Source organism: Penicillium oxalicum, chromosome VI (genome assembly GCF_001723175.1).
Source record: "Penicillium oxalicum strain HP7-1 chromosome VI, whole genome shotgun sequence".
NCBI lineage: Eukaryota > Fungi > Ascomycota > Eurotiomycetes > Eurotiales > Aspergillaceae > Penicillium > Penicillium oxalicum.
The window spans coordinates 3,068,905-3,087,810 of NC_064655.1; the positions used below are offsets into that span (position 1 = coordinate 3,068,905).

General features: G+C 50.9%; 7 protein-coding genes across 7 annotated transcripts; 3 read left to right on the plus strand and 4 right to left on the minus strand.

Moving 5' to 3' along the window:
- Positions 1-346: 346 nt before the first annotated feature.
- On the plus strand, positions 347-1,196 carry POX_f08280 (uncharacterized protein; the record flags this gene model as incomplete). The annotated part of the gene is made up of 2 exons (XM_050117056.1): positions 347-743; positions 967-1,196. The coding sequence occupies 2 exons, from the start codon at positions 347-349 to the stop codon at positions 1,194-1,196; spliced, it is 627 nt and encodes a 208-aa protein (XP_049967195.1).
- A 185-nt stretch (positions 1,197-1,381) lies between these two features.
- POX_f08281 (uncharacterized protein) lies at positions 1,382-2,269 on the minus strand (the record flags this gene model as incomplete). Its single annotated transcript, XM_050117057.1, has 3 exons — positions 1,382-1,584; positions 1,665-1,779; positions 1,934-2,269. 3 exons carry the CDS (start codon positions 2,267-2,269, stop codon positions 1,382-1,384), a joined length of 654 nt encoding a protein of 217 aa, XP_049967196.1.
- Positions 2,270-3,602: 1,333 nt separating this feature from the next.
- Positions 3,603-6,938, minus strand: POX_f08282 (uncharacterized protein; the record flags this gene model as incomplete). The annotated part of the gene is made up of 1 exon (XM_050117058.1): positions 3,603-6,938. The coding sequence occupies one exon, from the start codon at positions 6,936-6,938 to the stop codon at positions 3,603-3,605; it is 3,336 nt and encodes a 1,111-aa protein (XP_049967197.1).
- A 2,451-nt stretch (positions 6,939-9,389) lies between these two features.
- Positions 9,390-11,877, plus strand: POX_f08283 (Low-affinity potassium transport protein; the record flags this gene model as incomplete). Its single annotated transcript, XM_050117059.1, has 7 exons — positions 9,390-9,659; positions 9,719-10,405; positions 10,455-10,534; positions 10,626-10,695; positions 10,751-10,818; positions 10,888-11,101; positions 11,176-11,877. The coding sequence occupies 7 exons, from the start codon at positions 9,390-9,392 to the stop codon at positions 11,875-11,877; spliced, it is 2,091 nt and encodes a 696-aa protein (XP_049967198.1).
- A 1,097-nt stretch (positions 11,878-12,974) lies between these two features.
- Positions 12,975-14,129, plus strand: POX_f08284 (uncharacterized protein; the record flags this gene model as incomplete). The annotated part of the gene is made up of 2 exons (XM_050117060.1): positions 12,975-13,370; positions 13,437-14,129. 2 exons carry the CDS (start codon positions 12,975-12,977, stop codon positions 14,127-14,129), a joined length of 1,089 nt encoding a protein of 362 aa, XP_049967199.1.
- Positions 14,130-14,429: 300 nt separating this feature from the next.
- Positions 14,430-15,179, minus strand: POX_f08285 (uncharacterized protein; the record flags this gene model as incomplete). The annotated part of the gene is made up of 1 exon (XM_050117061.1): positions 14,430-15,179. The coding sequence occupies one exon, from the start codon at positions 15,177-15,179 to the stop codon at positions 14,430-14,432; it is 750 nt and encodes a 249-aa protein (XP_049967200.1).
- Positions 15,180-16,781: 1,602 nt separating this feature from the next.
- On the minus strand, positions 16,782-18,662 carry POX_f08286 (ATP-dependent RNA helicase mrh4; the record flags this gene model as incomplete). Its single annotated transcript, XM_050117062.1, has 1 exon — positions 16,782-18,662. The coding sequence occupies one exon, from the start codon at positions 18,660-18,662 to the stop codon at positions 16,782-16,784; it is 1,881 nt and encodes a 626-aa protein (XP_049967201.1).
- Between the last annotated feature and the right edge of the window lie 244 nt (positions 18,663-18,906).

The following is an 18,906-nucleotide window of genomic DNA, read 5'->3' on the forward strand; positions in this document are numbered from 1 at the left end:
ATCAATGGATCGCTTGACCAACTCGACACGTTAACTTTTCGCCTTTGAACATTCATCACTTTCCAGGTTGGCCATCTTCCGAGAGAGACGTGCCTCCGCTAAACGGACAAAAGCCCAAGATCCGCAATGTGGAAACGTCAAATAGAAGCTCCTCAATTGCACCCCCACACACAGTCACCCCTTTTTGTCTCCACGGCCGACAATCTCCGAGTTCGATTTCAATCTAATCTTATCTCCACATCATCCCCAGAACTTTCATCGCCACCCGTCAAAACTTCCCCATCACCACTCACTCATCACCATTTGAACTCCAAACAAAACACTTACCCCTCCCCAAAATAAGGGAATGCTCTCCTTCCTCGCCCAACGCATCTCTCGCACCATCACCGCCCATCACAACCCCCTTCTCTTCGACGCCGGCCGATCTACAGTCGAATTCAAAGGCCCGACCGATCGCTATCTCGTAGTCAATCGATGGCCGCCCGCGTCCGATGAAGCCAATAGGTCCATCGCCCTGCGACCCCCTCTCCACTGGCACCGTCACCAGACCGAGACCTTTCACGTCTTGAAGGGGACGGCGGAGTTTCTCTGCGATGGACAAAAGAGCCTGAGACGCGCGGGCGAAGTGATCACTATTCCGGTGGGCGCCGTGCATACTTTTTGTAATGCGAGTGCGGAGGAGGAATTGGTGGTGGAGTTTGTGCTGGAACCCAAGTGGCGGGAGCGGGATGAGGCTTTTTTTCGTAGGTTTGTTTTCATCTGTTCCTGTCCATTTTCTTAACTTTGACATTTCTATTTATCCATCATACTTGGGAGAGGCAAAGGGATGGTTGAGAAGTTGTTGGGGATTTTCATCTCATTTCCTTCTTCTGCTTTGGCCCGCAGAGTTGCTTGAGTAGAGTCTTTGTGTTTCCCTTTTTAGTTTTGATGAGTCTTGTCCATTGATCCGGTGTTCCTTCTTTCCAGGAAACGTCCAATCCTACCGGGACGATTGTCGCAAAGCCTGTGTTCCACGCAGTTTGCCCCAGGTTCTCCTGTTCAATTGGATGGGTGGCGTCGTCATGGCCTTGCCGGGGCCGGCGATCCTGGCCAAACCCTTGGGGGTGATGTTAAATTTGGTCGGTGGGGTGCTGGTGGGCAAGTATATCCTGGGGTATCAGGAGAGTTATGCGGAGTATTACAAGGAGCGAATGTGATTATCATTCGGGACTATCGAGGCGATGCAAAAGAATATTCATGTGAATCAAATTCTCCCAAGTGACGCTCAAACCTGGACTATCCCCAAAAAAGAAAAGAAAGAAGAAAGAAAGAAGAAAAATCAAAATCTCATGCAAGTCGTCCAGGTGTAATGTAGTACCCCCTCATCCTCCTTTGCCCCTGTCTATTTACCAAAAACCTTGAATCGGTCCTCCAGAGGAGCAAAAGCCTTCTCCTGGGGCTCAGAGTTGGGCGTACCAAACACCAGTTGAGCGTCCAGCTTCCACGACGCAGGCAAATTCCAGGTCTTGGTGATCCTTTCGTCCACCAAGGGACTGTAGTGCTGAAGATTGGCGCCCAATCCTTCGGCCTCGAGTGCGAGCCAGACTGTTGTTCATCCTCGTGTTAGCATTCACCCAATGTCTGAAAGTGGTCATCTATATGGGGGAAGAACTCATTTTCCGTACCCAGATACTGAGACATGGCGGTCGATTCCACCGCAAAGGGGTCGAACTTGTCCGCATAAGTGGGAAACTTTTCCTTTATGGCAGCCAGGCTCTCGAAATCCACGAAGAAAAGAACCTAAAACAGAAACACGAAAAGGGTTTAGCATGAGGGATCTTGGTCATTATGCCAAAGTTGAACACGCAGCTTGGCGTGATTTCTCCCGAAATGGAGTCACCTTGGTGGATGGGGTGGCAGTGCATAAGGGAAATAAAAGATGCGACAGTCATACCGTTCCATATGCATCCTTGAACTTGTTCAGCTTGGGCTTGGTATGATTCTCATACATCTCCTTGGGCACATGACCGGCCGCCACGAGGTCCTCCATTGCGGCAATCGCAATGTCCCAGACTTTCTTGTGCTCCTCCTTCAAGAGAAGAACCATGCGTGAGGTTTGCGTGTTGAACGAGCTGGGGACATGCAGGACCGAGTCGTGCACGATGCGCTCAATCACATCGTCCGAGACGGGGCTCTCGCCCTTGAGATCGTAGTATGTGCGGCGGGCCTTGACGATCTCCAGTAGAGACGAGGTGGCGGGGTTTGTAAATTCGACGGTGGTGGAGCCCATGGTGTTAGTCTGGACCGGGTTTCCCTTTGACAAAGTCTAGACAGGAGAAAATGAAGAGATGATAATAAAGTGCTAGAACCAAATCAAGGTGAATACAATGTCCACAGCAGCCAGGTTATCGAGAGTGACCGAGGATGTAGTGGCGGCACATCTATGAACTTATATATGCTTTTCAACATCATGGGTACCAGTGCTCTACTAATCCAGAAGCTTCTGAAATGTCCATCTTCCGATCATCATCTTCAGAGAATCAAAAAAAAAATCCAGGTAGTGGATCCACTTGCGCGCATCGATTCCGCGCATCGAGACATTGAAGTGCAGACTGAAAGTGAAAAGTGGAAGTCCGTGTCCACCGACGGATTATGTCAGCGGAAGTTGGAGCGGGTCCACTCCCCGGGAACGGCGTCCACCTCGCGAGCCGAGGATCCCCTGCCGCGCTGGCCGTCGTGACTCGTGTACACCCTCATCGGAGGACTCGAAAGCGAAACAGAGAACAGTCGGCAGGACAAGAGATGGAATCATGGAATCAGGGGATGAGCATTGCCAACCTGATGATTATGAATCAGGTCTATCTGGGTCAGGCTGACCAAGCAAAGTATGGGTCAAGCACATGCAGTTAGTCTTTTCAAAATGTGTGGTTTGCTCGGTTGTTCCTGACCGCGAGTGCCGAGCATCCACATTGACAGCCGAATTAGAAATGCTTACGTGAAGAAAGCCCCCCCAATGACCAAGAGCTTGTTCACGATATTGGATTTGTGGGTGATGATCATCGTCATCATGTTCGGCATATCGTTGGGCATATGGCGTTGCACTCGGTCGGTTGGGAATAACCTTATTTCAGGACGATGTGCGCGAGACACGGCTGTGCTGGTGTGGTACACTGTGTACTACACTGAGTGAAGTAGTGGATCTTGTCGATGGAATTCTGGGTAGAGGATGTATCTTTCTACGAGGCGTCTCAACCCCCTATTGTCACGTCGTGACACAGATACATCTCTCATCTTTCAACCAACCTTGTACCCTGAGCATTGATGGGGGACGAAGTTGATGGTAGGGCATGGTGATGCTATCCACGATGTGCGGCGGGTACGTTCCGCCGGCAACGCCATGTTTGATCAACTGATACATCGACTGAGCGCCAAAGGGAGCCGAGGAGGAAAAAAGGTATGAACAGTGAGCTCAATTTGAGTCGAAAGAAAGGCTAAATCTAATGATATTCCAGAGTAATTGGTATGAAACCCATTCATACAATGAAGAACGCCGCGCCATATGAATAATTTTGGTCCGCTCGCCCACCGCCCGCGACCCTCCCACACAAACCACACGCGCCCTCTCACCAAGCGATCTGAGCAGTGAATCCCTTGGGCCACACGCGGACGCTGAGCTTGCGAAGCTCATCCATGCACAGAACACCCACCGCCAGAGGGATGGGCAGGAACCAGAACTCCAGGGGCACCGGCCCGGTAGCGAAGATGGTCTGGATACCGGGGACCTCGGTGACGAAGATGGCGATGCCCAAGCTCACCACCATGCTCGCCAACAGCCATGGGTTGCGGCGCTTCTTGCGGATGGGGTCGGCTTGCAGAATGGACAACCGCTTGTTGCGCACACTGAGAATGTTGCCCCACTGGAGGACCAGCAGGCACACAAAGTACACGCTCTGCCCGACGATGTTGAACTGGTTCAACTCGTCCTGAGTGTACCCATAGAACCCGTCAGTATACTTCTCAAAGGCGAAGAACAACGCGTGGGCGGGGATCCCCGCGTGTCGCCAGTAGTAGAGGAAGTACATCGAGTGCGCACAGACGGTTTGCATGACACCCATGAACAAGTAGCTCTGGATGTAAACCTTCAGGTTGATCAGGTGGTCCGTCTTGTGGTTCCGCGGGGGCAGATCCAAGAGATCGAATTCCTCTTGCTCGAAGATCAACGACAGGGAGCAGAACAGGTCGGTGAAAACGCAGATGATGATCATCAGGAAGGAGGAGAGCGGAAGGGGAACACCGAAGAAGACGTTGAGAAGCACTGGCCAAATCTCCGACCACGAGCCGGCAGGCAACAGGTAGCTGATGACCTTTTGGAGATTCTGGAAGACCAGTCGCCCAAGACGGATAGCTTCAATGATCGAGTCGAATTTGTCCATCAGGATCAAGTCGGCAGCTTCCAGGGCCACGTCGCTTCCGGTGACCACAGCGACACCCACATCGGCCGCGCGAAGAGCCGGGGCATCATTGACGCCGTCGCCGGTGACTGCGACCACGTAATCACGCGCACGAAGCTCATTGACAATCCGCAGCTTTTGATCCGGCATGGTACGTCCAAACACAATCTCCTGATATCCACAAACAACATCCCAGTCTTCATGCGTCAACTTTGAGATCGATGGACCCTCGAGAAGCAAGCTGGTTTGCGACCAGCCGACCTCAGTAGCCAGAGTGGAATGGCTCATGTTGATGCCACGACGGTTCACCACAGTGTCAAAAGTATCCGGTTCAGCGTCGCCGGTGAAGATTCCGATTTCGCGAGCAATAGCCGCACCAGTCAAACCAAGGTCTCCAGTCACCATGAAGAAGCGAGCACCGGCCCGTCGACAGGCGGCAACCGTCGCGGCCGCTTCCTGACGGGGGGGATCGATGATGCCAAACATTCCAATCAAAGTCAGGTCGGCGAATCCGTCGCGCTGAACTTCCTCACCAAACGCAGCAGTGCCGAGGGCTTCTTTCGGGGTGTAAGACCGTTCACAAAGAAGGATGACACGCTGGGCGGCTCTCGACATCTTCTCCTGCACTGCGGCCAGGTTGTTGATGGCTTCACCATCCAGAGGACGAACGGCATCTTCCGTGCAAGACCAGTACGAGGTGCAGCGTGGCAGCAGGATATCCGAGGCTCCCTTCATGAAAAGCAAGTGCTTGCCAGATTTCTCATCCGCACCCGAGTGGGGCATCTTGTGGATTGTGAGCATCCATTTGTTCTTCGAATTGAACGGAATGCTGAAGACTCGCTGGTATGATTCATTCAGAGTTTGAAGACAGCCAGGTTGGACCTCTTCCACAAATTGGAGGACTGCTCCGTCGGTGGGATTGCCCAGTACTTTGCGTTCTTTGATCGGATTCTGGATGGTAGAAGGGTCAAACACTGCATCGTTGCAGAGGGCAGCAGCTCTATGGAGACGGTTGAGGGGCTCGTGGGACTTTGCCCGGGTGGCAGAGATGGCCTCCTGGGACGTGAATGTTTGATCCGCAAAGGCGGTTGTGATGACGCTCATTCGATTCTCAGTCAGAGTGCCGGTCTTGTCCGAACAGATCACGTTGACGCATCCCAAGGTCTCCACGGTGGAGAGTCCCTTGGGCAGGATGTTGTTCTTCTTCATGCTTCGAGCAACCCTCATGAGAGTAAGAGCGACTCCCACGGGCATTCCCTCGGGGATAAATGCCACCACGCAACCCATGACGTCGTTGAGCATGGCGACGACGCTCATGAAGCCGGAGTGCTTTACACGAAGCCATCCCGCCCAGGTAAAGAGGAGCAGACATGCGAGGAAAACGGTCAGGCAGACGATAATGTAGACGAAACGAGTGATCTCCTTCTGAATGAGGGTTGGCTCCTCCTTGACGTCTGTGGACGAGACTGTGATGTGACCCATGACGGTGCGTTGGCCCGTGAGTACGACAATGCCCACCGCGCTTCCATTGGTCACCATTGTTCCCATCAGAGCGACATTGCGACTCTCGAGGAAGTTGTTGTCCGTCATCTCGGTGGTGCCATCAATTTCCTCCGACTCTCCCGTCAACACTGAGCGATCAAAGCGAGTATCTCCGGAGGTGGAAATGAGGCGAAGGTCGGCAGGCACCTTGTTGCCCACACTGAGCTTGACAACGTCACCGGTGACCAGGTCGGTCGAGGGGATGCGCATCGGTTCGCCCGATCGCAGCACGGTGGCTTCCGTGGGCACCATATCCAAAATCGCTTTCATGGTGCGAGCAGTGGACCAATCTTGAAAGGCGGAGAAAGATGCCTGCAAGAAGATCACAATCAAGACCAAGATGCCCAGTCCCAGGTTGTAAGCTTGCGGGTCGGGATCACCGAGGGGGCGCCAGCAGATGAAGAAGATGATCACACCGATCCACAGGACAGAGCAGAACCCTCCAAAAACATACTTGAGAATCCGCTTGACATAGTTTGGCTTGACATGAGGAAGCACGTTCTTGCCGTCGCGACCCAAGCGAGCCATCGACTCTTCGAGGGAGAGGCCCTGCGTGGTGCTGTTGAAGTGACTCCAAATGTCCTCCAGACTCTGCTTGTGGAAGTTGAGGTTTTCAAAATATTGTGCATCTTCTGGCAATTCGTGTTTTTTCGGAGGGGCTTTGAGGTCCTCATACGCTTTCTCTCGGGTTTCCGACTCGGCGATCTGGATGCTCATCCGCTGGAATTCGATGGCAACATTGGAGGCGGCTCGATCAAGTCGGGTCTGGCTGCGAGATCGCGAGCGGGACATCGATCGTCGGACTCTGCCCATAACACGACCCGGTCGAGCAGAGTCCCGTTCATCCGGTCCAAAAGAAATTGCACGTTGGGTGATGCTCACACCGAACTGCGCTGGTTGAGCACGAGCTGTTTCATTGCCTTCGGCTTCCAAGTCAAGCTCATCGCTCGACATTGTCTTGGCCATGCCAGACAGAGTCAGGATGGATTGGATTGAAAGGGCTTTGAAAGGAAAGTTTGGTCGATGAGGAGTACTGGAGTCAAAAGGAGCGTTAAGAACACCGTGGGAGGTCGATGATGCTGACGAGGCTTGAGGACCGCTTGGGTGAATGAAGAAGCTTCGAAGGTGTTAGGCGGGCACGCTTCAGAGGAAACAATGGATAGGCAGACCGGAGAAGTCTTTGGGACTCGGCGGAAGATAAAAGAACTTTATAGGTGCCTCGCGTGCCAAAAATTTTCTCGGCGTAACGACCGACTCTTCTCAATATCGTTGGCGAACGAATGGAGATTTTACGTCAAAGATGGTCAAATATGGCAGTTTCTGCCTCAGCCCAGCTGATTGTATAGGGGGACTCAACATGACTATTCTCTACATCTGCGCGATAGGGCAATTAAACCCCTCAGGGATCAAGAATCCACTTCTGCCACATGGAAAGTACAGTGCCATGACTTGAGCGGGCGCTATGCCCAGTATGAGGAACGGAAGTCCACCTTACGTACATGTTTTGTCCAAGAGGCTTACTGGATGTTCCGTTCTCTGGATCGAGCGTGTGGTGGCACCTGCACCAACAGAGCAACTCGTAGCTATCTTTCTACAAATTGTTCATTTCCAGCACGGCTGGAGATGCCATTCTCGTATTTCCCATGTGCAGTTTCGACGTGCTGCCTGCGATGCGGGATTAAACGCAGCCAATCAGAGACTCCCCAGTGGGGCCAAAGTGGTACTTCCGATCCCACGTTAAGAAATAAGCACCTGAACCGACGGAATGCACCGCTGGCGCTTTTCTTTTTCTTTTTCTTTTTTGCGCTTTCAAGGATTTCTCTCCTGAAATTTGCTTCTTTGCTCTCATCCCGTGACTGAAGTCTCCTTCCTCTTCGGATTTGGTTCCCCAATTGTGCTCCAACCGAGAGAAACAGAAAATGCCGCATCTGCTTGACCGGCAGCTAGACTGGAGTAGGTGGCTGTGAGGTACATGCGCGCTTTTCTGTACCCAATCGTCCATGATTATCAGTTCTCTACCTATAGCTACGACATTCCTAAATGGATCATTGCTTTTTGTGCTTTCAATCAGGGATTCCCATCTCGGGCTCACGATAACGACCTTGTAATGCAATGTGACTGGGATAGGGCCAGAAGACTCTCGTGGCGTGTTTGATGATCATGCTCGCGGCTCTCCTGCGTCTTTTCTTTCCCTCTGGTTCGGTCCTCTCCTGTGCACATGCTTGGAGCGGGAGCCAACTTATTCGCCGGAGAAATTATAGATTGGCCCGGTACCATCAAGACATCATACCATGACCATTGTATTCCTGAATATTCAGCTTTTTTTTGGCCGGCGTGCATTTTAGCTATGATGGCATGGCGTCTATCATGAGAACTTGTAATTTTTTTTGGCTCATTCCTGAAGAACGCATTGTGAATTATTTCCATTCATCATTCGTATTTCTTGATCACGAGTTGATTCGTATGACAGGAATTTTAAAATGAGGAAGCGAGTGTTGTGCGATCGTCTCCGTGGATTGATACCTAGAAGCTACCTACTGATATAAATTATGTGAGCCCTGTATCCAGTCTGATAGTTGGACAAAATCAATATATACCCTGTGTAAGTGAAGATGGATGGCCGCTGGAGCGAGATAAATAGACTTACTGGATCGACAAATCTACTCTATTGATAAGGCATATCCTCCTACCATGCAAATACTTGTGCATCTTCTTAGAGTTTGGTATATCTTTCTCCTGATCAAAAGCTACTGAAAGGGCTCCGGGTGTATCGCCGACTGCTCTTTTATTCTTAGCAAGAGAGAAATCGAGCAAGACTGTAAGTGCGAAGCCTAAACGCTGTGGAACAGGTAAGCGTGTAAGGTGGAGACGGTACCGAGCCGAGCTGAGTGGAGCACAATACTCTCTTTGTGAGCCAGTCACGAATGAGCCAAGTAGATTCTTTGTGGAAGCCTATCTTGCCAAGCCCCAGGATTACCAGCGCCCAAGGAGACCCATCCATGCAACGTTTCCAGCATGGAGACACATCTTGCAGATCCTTCACCGTTGGAAAAAAAAACCACCCCCCCCCCTCATTCAAGTGTGGCCATCCCTCACGATGGCAACATTTCGGTGAGGGTACCCTTGAAAATCACGTGCCTACCAGCCACTGCTGCCCAGTAGGTTGATCTAGGTCACATGACCTCAAGATCGATAAGTGGCGCAGATAAGCTGAATGAGGCCGTGACTGCTCCCATTTTTTGCATCACCAGCAGCCCTCCACGAAGATATCGTGTGAGACAGCCTCGCTCCGTTGAGCGTATCATTCCCACGGTATCTGACTGTGAGGGAATTCCAGTCTTCTGGCAAAGTCTGAGCTGGAGACATTAGCCATCCATCCTTCGCCTGTCTTTGCCCAAGCTTCACTTTTTTTCCAGCATGGAGAAAATCCGCCGCAAGTCAATTAGATCTTATCTTCCGCATGTGCGGTTTCTGACAGTGCATTATGCTTACTTTATTATTGTGACCCTGGTCTGCTCCGGCATCCTCTGGGGGTCCTCCACGCCGGCCCATAGCCTTCGGTATATCGATGCCCTGTATCTGGCTGTCAGCGCCATGACTCTTGCGGGCATGAACACGGTCAATCTATCGACACTGAATACATTCCAGCAACTTTTGTTGTTCTTTCTGATCATGTCCGGCTCTGCTGTATGGTCCCAACCTCACATCTCTCCATCGGAGCTCAATAGACAACTAATGCACTTTAGATCTGGGTCTCTATTGGTGTGGTTTTAACGCGCAAGCGTGCATTTGAACGAAGATTCAGTGAGCTTGTCAAAGCAGAGCGGCTAGAACGGAAAGCTCGAAGTCAAATCGGACTGGGCCGCTCGCTGGCGAGATCTCACTCGATATCGAGACAGCCCACTATGCCAGAGGAACACCCATGGGCTTCGGGAATTCTCCCCATTGTTCGCTCCCCGAGTCGAACGGAGCCTTTCCAGTCGGCCTCTGCCCTAGATAGTCGTATATCTCAAAACGAGGGTCGATCATTACGTCCGCGAGGCATGGGATTGAATGAGAAAGCGGGAAGCCGAAGCACCCTCGAGGGGGATTACGACTCACTGACAGCAAGAGAGGCAAATGTGGAAGCGACGAGTGGTACTCTTGAGATTCAAAAGAGCAATGCAGACACTGGAACGCACGTGGCTTTTTCGCCCAGTTCCGAAGCGGTCCAAGACGAACAGGCACACTCTTTACGGCATCGCATGCTCTCCCCCTACACAAATGTCTTGGATCGCACAAATACCCTTGGTGAATTGGAGCGAGGCTCATCTGCAGATCAGACCTTAGGAGGGGATCTTCACGCGGATATCCTCCGAAAACTGAACCGCAACTCCTCGTTTTACAATCTGACCGAGAAAGAACGCCAACGCCTGGGGGGCGCCGAATATCGGGCGATTTGTTTATTGGCCATCATCATTCCAATATACTTTCTTATGGCAGCTTCTCGGTGGACTGGGGCTGGGCGCTTATCTTGCCAACAACAAAGCGTCAGTAACAGAGTCCAATGGCTTGAACCCGTGGTGCGTTGAAATTCCTACCTCCCCTTAAGGTTGATCTGGTCAGCTTGGTCAGCATATGTAGTCTTTCTGACGCAAATCTATTTATACTCAGGTGGACGGGCTTTTTCTTTGCGGTTTCAGCCTTTAACAACTCTGGAATGAGCCTACTCGATGCAAACATGGTTTGTCATCAGTGATGTGCTATTCTGTGATCGAGAAGACTGACTCCTGAATAAGGTCCCCTTTCAAACATCACCTTACATTCTCATTACCATGGGCTTGCTAATACTTGCGGGCAATACTTGGTAAGAATCGTCGGCCTTCGTGCCACAGTCTCACTTCGTGGATACGTCATGCTGACAGTGCAATTTAAGCTATCCCATTTTCTTACGGTGCATTGTGAAGGCGATTCATCTCATGCTTCCCAAGCACGCGTACTTTGATCAATTTAGAGATACTTTGACGTTTTTGCTGAATCATCCGCGTCGAGTATATACGACCTTGTTCCCGTCTGCGCATACCTGGTGGCTCCTTCTCTCGGTCATTGTTCTCAATGGTATTGACTGGCTTGCATTTGAGGTGCTTAACGTACGTTGCCTGGGTGATTTCCAGATCTTTTCTTTCTCTTTTTTTTGCCCTCAAAATACTGACTTTGTCCACAGCTAGACAACCCATCTGTCACCTCGATCCCGACCGGGGCGCGAGTATTGGACGGGCTATTCCAAGCTCTCTGTGTTCGGAGCGGAGGCTTTTATTTGATCAATATCGGAGGGCTCCAGCTCGGAACGCAAATGATCTACGTGGTCATGATGTACATCTCTGTGTATCCTGTGGTGATTACGATGCGCCATTCCAATGTGTATGAAGAGAGGAGCTTAGGCATATACGCGGATGATCTGTCGGCCGAAAATCGAGAAGACGACTCATCCTCGGACGATTCCACGAGCGCACTTTCAATGGCTCCGACCGCAAGCAGATTCTACTTCATTCGGCATCAACTACGCTCTCAGCTGGCCTACGATCTCTGGTGGATTGCCCTGGCCGTCATCATTGTCTGCATTGTCGAAGCAGGCCAGTTCACCAAGGATCCAGTCACCTTCTCCGCCCTGAACATCATCTTTGAGACCGTGAGTGCTTATGGATGTGTCGGCATAAGCACCGGTCTGCCTGATCAGCTCTACAGCTTTTCTGGAGGCTGGCACACGCTGAGCAAGCTTGTCCTTTGTGCGGTGATGATCCGTGGACGGCATCGTGGACTGCCCGTGGCGATTGATAAGGCGATCATGCTACCGAGTGATAAGCTCATGAGAGCCGAAGAGGAGGATGCTCAAATTCGATTGGAGAGGACCATGAGTCGCAGATGATGTGAAGGTGCGGTTGGCCGATGCGGTTTCGGAATGACCAAACGTCGGCGTCGGTTGAGAGTGTATCATGCATGCCAACATACGCATTAATAGAACAATCATCATTTTCACCCGGATAACAAAACGCCGCCGAGCTAGAGATTTGTCAACGCCTGAAATGACGACTCTTTATTGGGCAGACTCGACCTTTGTGCATTTTGAAGGCAGTCCCCCCATCTGACCGCAAATTAAGTGGCACCAAACACACTCTCAGCACTCGCTCGCACTGAGGCTGATCATCTTCGACAGCCATGATGAGTGCACTCCGCCTCTCCTCCTCGGCGATGCGACGCGGTTCATGGTTCGCTTTGAAGGCCACACGAATCTGCTCCTCTGTACTAAGGGCTTGCTGGTCCTTTGCCCGATTTGGGGTTCAGGCGGGAATTCATTGTGTGAGCTTGATGAGCATGCATGTTCACGGCTGGTCCGACATGCATCGTGACTCGTAAGACTGTCTGTAGCATGACTCGCGAGGACACGTAGAATTATCATGAGACCGGTGAGATTTGAGTCAAAGCACAGGAACTCTTTGTGAGGCTCTTGTCAACATGATCATAAATTTCCTCGAAGGCTGTTTCAGAAACAACGCAACTGATTGCCGGTGAGTAAGGACGCCATTTATGAACAAAGGATACGGCAATCTTCAATAAGCTAATTCAACCCCCTTTTCGGTCAAGCGTTGTCGATCATCTCGAGGCTGGCCAATCCTATATCGTCAATGAACGTATTTACCACGCACGCTTGGCATCTGGGCCAATGCGGGTTGCATGGGTCTGTGTGCCTTCGCTGATGGTGGACCCAACATTCGAATCTCTGGGCCTGTCTCCTGATAATGAACAAGAACTGCATATGCGTCAGGACATCTACGTTCTTTCAATACATGACTCGCATTCGTTCGAAATGGCCTCTTGCAAGTTTTCGGAGCTCTCCCTCTTGCGACCAAAGTCCCTCCGATCAAATCTGGCCGTGACCCCCAGTCTGACTTATAAGTCGGGCCATCGGCCATGCTTGAGATAGGCTCTCAATCATCGATAACCTATTTCTCATGACTGTGCAAGATGTCTGGCATCACTGTCGCACATCTTCTCAGTAGCATCTTTTGCTTCTTTCTTCTAAGCCCCCTGGCTGCGGCCAGTGAGGCCCCGACTCTGGTCGCTCGAGATGACGGTCCCATTTGCTCAACTTACATTGTTGCTGGTGGAGACACGTGTGCCAAGATCGCTCAGGCTCATGGGATCACAGAGAAAAACATTGAAGACTTCAATGCTCGCACCTGGGCATGGCGTGGCTGTGGTGAGCTCGAGCAGGGCGCATTCATCTGCGTTGCTGCAGGTGAGCCTCCCATGCCGGTAGCTCTTCCGCAGGCAACTTGTGGCCCTCAGGTTCCTGGTACCGTCCGTCCTCACAAATACTCTGACTTGGGAGGAATGAACCCTTGCCCAAACAAACAATGTGTAAGTCTTCCATCTCTTGTTACGATCTCCATCTTGTCCGCTGGATTCGCCTAACCGAGACATCAGTGCGGAAGATGGGGAACTTGCGGCACCACAGCCGAATTTTGCAGCTCAGCAAATCACTGCATTTCCAACTGCAATAAGCAAGCTGGGACTCAGCCTGCAACGCCACCACCTGCTATAACTGAAAAGCCCAAGGCTCCTCCTTCTCCTCCTCCACCACCACCATCCGCAAAGTCCGCCGAGTCCACCAAGACGACCCATCCGCCGACCAAGACGACTACCCATTCAACCAAGACCACCAAGTCCGTGTCCCTGCGCACATCCACCAGCACCAAATGGGTGACCGTCACTGCGAAGCCTCCAGAGCCAAGCCACCCGCACTGGGAGTTGACCTTGTACAGCGAGCAGGATTGCCAAGGCGACTATTATCTCGTGAAGGGAAGCAGCACCCGTCTGGACAAATGTTTCACACTGCATTCACACATGCAGTCCCAGGATTCAGAGGCTGACTTTTATTGTCGGTGGTACTATGATGGTGGTTTCAATTGGACTAGCTGCGACAACAGTCCCATGAAACGACCCACGTCATGGTTCTTGAATATCGGTGCGTGCACTGTCTATCCGGATGACCATTGTGGTGATTACTCTGGGCACATCAGCAGAGGTCCTGTCAAACCATTCTGTCAAAGTATAAATACGATGGCCACAGAGCCAGACACCGATTTTGGATCTTTGCAGTGTGAAAGTGGGACGTGAGGTTGATTGGAGAGAGTTTGGGGCAGGGACGATGGTGGATTGAAGTTGGGTCGAGGCGATCAAGAGGTTGAAATAGCTTGAACTAGAGAGGAATTCAGAATACTGGAAATCATCAGAGAGACCTATCATGCATTCAGTGATAAACATGGTTGTGAATCCGATATCGCTCTTCTGAAGCTATCTTGTCCTGCAGCAGATCCAACATGAGAAGCATAACTGTAAATTCTTCCCCCCCCCCCCCCCCCCCTTCATTTCCACCCTGCTCCTCCATTCGTTGCTGCCATCGAGTGTATGGGAATCTCATTTTAATCGAGAGAAAAGATCACCAAGACACATGTCGATGACAGAAAGATCGCTGTTCTCAGCACCCATCATCATGGCCACGGTCGACGCTCCCGAACGCCCAGCAGGTCCGTTTCCATAGATCTGCTCAGCCAAAACACGGAGCTCCATCGGCATCAGTGCGTGCTTGTAGTGAGCGATGATGTCGCGCATCTGGACCGCAGAGCCAATATTGCTCCAGTTCCGAGCCAAAGTTGCGTACTCCAGGCACTTCTCAGCATGGACAACTGACCACCAAGGAGGGAGAATACCCGAGGTTTGCTCTGCAAGCCCCAAGAAATTCTTGAAGCCTGCCTTGCCTGCATCAGTAGCACCGCCGTAGATGCTATCCACAGAAGCATCGCCGTTGTACACATACTCATCCTCCAGACGAAGTCTGTAGGCGTCAACGAGAAGCTTGTAGACGTCCTTAGAGGGACGATCATGGAGCCATTTCTTCTCATAGAGTTTGTGGAAAGGCTTCGAGATGGTGACCTCCAGAGCTGGTGAAGTGGGAGGATTGAACGCGTCTTGGGAGGCAGGGGCAGCACCGGAGCCTTTGCTGGTGCAGGTTTTCTTGTGTTGTGGCCAGTCGACCTTTTGGCAGTCTTTGGAGCAATATCTCTCGGCTTTGCAACGGCCACAGAACAGGAGGCATTTGTCTTTCTCGGCAGATTTGCCGCAGATCTTGCACTTGGGGGGCTGCGAGTGGCTGGATTCAGAGGACATGGTTGCGAGACGCGAGCTGGGGTTAAAGAGGTGAGTATACACGCCAAACAGATGTTTCGGATGGTATGATTCGGTGATGGAAGAACTTACTGGATGAGAGAGGATATGCTGAAGATCTGTAACTTTCTTGAGACAAAGAGAGAGTTGCAGTGAAGAATGGTTGTGTGGTTTTTTCTCTAGAGTTCTTAAATTTCATTCACAGGGAATGTTGTCTCTGTGAACGTATCACGCGAAGTCTGCCGTCAAATGGAACAACCGAGAGCTTTCTGAGGCACATGCTATTGAGCCTTATCAATGTTTGCCCTCATGAAGAGCTCACATATGACATATCTAGTTACTCTTGTCTCGTCTATGGACAAGGAAAACACGGGGCATTTGGAGGCCAAGGAGATCTATCAATGGTTACTTACAGGTGAAGCACAAGGTCGATATCTATGCCAGGCAGTTTTGTCCGTCTACTAGTCAAGCCATCATAGTCCAAAGAGGGTAATTGACTATCGATAGTAGTACAATACTGCGAAGGTGCCTCAATTAAGCAGAGAACGACGCCAAGCAGAATTCTGAATCATTCATGATTTGCATTTAAGAGCATCTACATGGATTGCGTTTCCACGTTGTGACTATACTCAATTGAAGGAATGGCCCGAGGTATTCATGGAGAAGCATTTTTTGGTGTAAATACGAGCAAGTAGTAAATGTATATGTATGAAGCGAAATCTGACTCTATCTATACTCGTTGAAACTGATCTCTATGCACAGCTAAATGAGAAAATGAGCAGGACTTGAGGAAAAGTAAAGTAAAGATTGCACAAGAGTCAAGTGGAAGTCACGAGAGTTTTGGGATAAGGTACAAGGATTAACTTCGGTTCTGTCTCAATGGAATTGATGTGCTACGGTGCTCATACCCTTGAAGCTGTCAGATAAATTGAAAAGACTCCTTCGACGATATCCTCCAAATGGCAGTATTCACCACTTTGAGAAGGATTTCCGGACTTCTAAAATATCAGAGGGAGCTTCAGAAGGCTTTATACTTATTTGCCTTTCGAGGTGAAAGAACCAATTCGAACTTATCAAGGCGTTGGCTTGGATAACTACAAAGTGAATGTAGCTGCTTCATAAATCTGATCGTGTTTTATAGCTGGTCCTCCTCGTAATGGGTGTCAAAGAGGTATGGCGATGCTTATTGAGTGAATTTAGCCAAAACAAGATTTCTATTCGGCCCTTCCACGGATTAACTACGAGGCCCGCCATGTCCGGGTATTTCTCTTGGATGGTCCTTTTTTGGTCAAGCGCTAGGTACACGTAGCTATTGGACATATATGGAGATGGCAGACGCGAGCAATAAGAGTACCAGGAGAGCTTTTTTTTTCAAAGTCGATCACTAGTTCTATGATCAGGCCGTAGGATTAGGCTGTACACTGTGTGTATAGTGGTAAATATGTTTCTACATACACAAAGTTTTTCGCTCTTGCAATGGGTATTGACAAATTTCATGAAACCAGGAAAATGTGGTAGCCTCCGAGAAACGCCGACTTATGTGCTATAATACATGATGTTATACAAAGGGCGTGCCGCGGGCAAGTCCGGAAATGGTTCTTTTTTTTAAATCAGAGCCTGTCCACGGAACATGCCTTCGCGGACTTCACGAACGACATCCTTGCGATCCTTCTTGCCAACAAGGACGACACCCCGGCCTCGCTTGCCCATACGGCCAAGTCGGCCAAGACGATGAATAAAGTCCACAGTCGTGTGAGGAACATGATACAAAATCACGGTCTTCACAGCCAGCGTATCGATACCGCGAGAAGCAATATCGGTAGTGACAAGAACTTTCGTGTTGGGAAGGCGTCGGTCGACTTCTTGCTTCTTCTCCGGCTCCAGGAACGGAATAGACTTTTCAGCACGAGCCTGCTTGCGGAGTAGCATGATCTCATCAGCAGTTGGGGGCTGATCGACCTCGGTGAATTCAGCAAGAATTTCCTCTTGTTTGCGAGAGCTGGAATCTCGCGAGAGTGCCACGGCATCAATGTTCTTAGAAACTAGGAATTGGGCAACTTCCTCAGCCTCCTCGCGCTCGTTCACAAAGACAATGATCTTTTTGACTTTAGGGCCCATGTACTGTGTGAGAGGCCCGTAGTTTTCGTCGCTAGCATCACCAGCCTTGCCAATAGACCAGATCACATCGGCACAGGCGAGGCTACGGTTTCCACGATAGGGTTCCTTGTCGATATCAACCACACCGAGCTGAACACGTCGGGGAACAGCGTGTAGATTCGGGGTAGTGAGACGCTTCAGATCAGGGTATCGCTTGCGAAGCTGATTGTCGAGGCTCCGCGGAATTGTGGCGGAACAGAATATGAGCTTTTTGAGGGACGGCGCTGCACGATCAATCACTTCTGTTGTCGTCGGAAGGAATGACCGATCCATGAGGGAATCCGCTTCATCCAAGACAAGATGGCTAACGCGGCTGAGGAGATATGGGTTCGTTTTGGCGATGGATGCCAGAAGGTGGGGTGTGGAAACCAGAATGTCAATCCCATCCGGGTGGTACAGGGTATTTTTGATCCGACGTGGAGTCAAGTTGGAAGAGATGACGCCTGAGCGGTACTTGACGGAATGAGCCAAGGCCTTAACCTTCGCACCAACCTGTGCAACCAGCTCCGAGGTTGGAACCAAGATGATCGCTCGAGGTCGACCAGCATTCGACATGGGAGGCTCTTCCGGCTCAATTTCGAATGTCCGATTCTTCAATCTTTCCTCCCGCTCTTTCGCCTTTTCTTCCTCCAGCTTCTGCTGCTCTTCTTTGTCACGAACCTCTGCACGCTTGACTGCATCAACGACGGGAAGGAGGTATGCTAATGTTTTGCCCGAACCTGTCTCTGCAGCGAGCAGGTACTGATCATATTGCGGAGCATCCGGGTCCACTTTCGTCGTAGGCTTTTTTGACGTGTCTTGCAGAAGCTGTGGGATGGCGAGTCGTTGGATCGGGGTTGGTACCACCTCGGAGAGGCCGGGCAGAGCCTGAGCGAAGATCGAATGGCGAACGGCGGGAAGGAGGGGGAAATGGTCGAAACTGGTCAGGTTGGAGATTTTTGACTTGATAGCAGCTCGACGACCATAGGAAACCGGTGATAGTGTAGTTTGCATCTTTAGTGCTTTGTATAAAGGCGAGTCGGTCTTCTCAGCCTTGCCCTCTTCGCCTGAGCGTTTGAGAGCGGCTTGGGATCGAGGTCGCGGCGTATCTCGCACGCGAGCTTCGGTCTGATTCATGCCTGCAAAAGGCCCGCGCCGGTCCCTTCCAGGGCGCGGCTTGTTCAGTGACTGCTTAGCCACGTTGGGCGATAAGGTCATGCGAGAGGACGTCTTGCGCAGCCTCCCAGTGGCCATCGTTCGCGTTGCTTGCCATTGCGAGAGAAGGGTCGGCAACACCGACAGTCTGATGTGCGCAAGACTAGAGATCGAGGCGCGAACTGGAATAGGCATTCTACCAAAGTCGTGTCTTCCAACAGGTGTTTGCAGAAGATAAAAAGCGATGTCGAAGTTCCGCAAACTCCGAGGCTGATCGAGATCGCCCCAAAAAAACGAGATTCTTCGAAATCGAAGGACGCTATTCCTGAAGGGGACTAAGGCCGATCCTGATGACTTGACGTCTGAGTCCCTATCAGCACGTGATGCGACAGCTGTCGCTGAGTCAGCCACACATCCCGCGCAGTTGCCATGGATACAG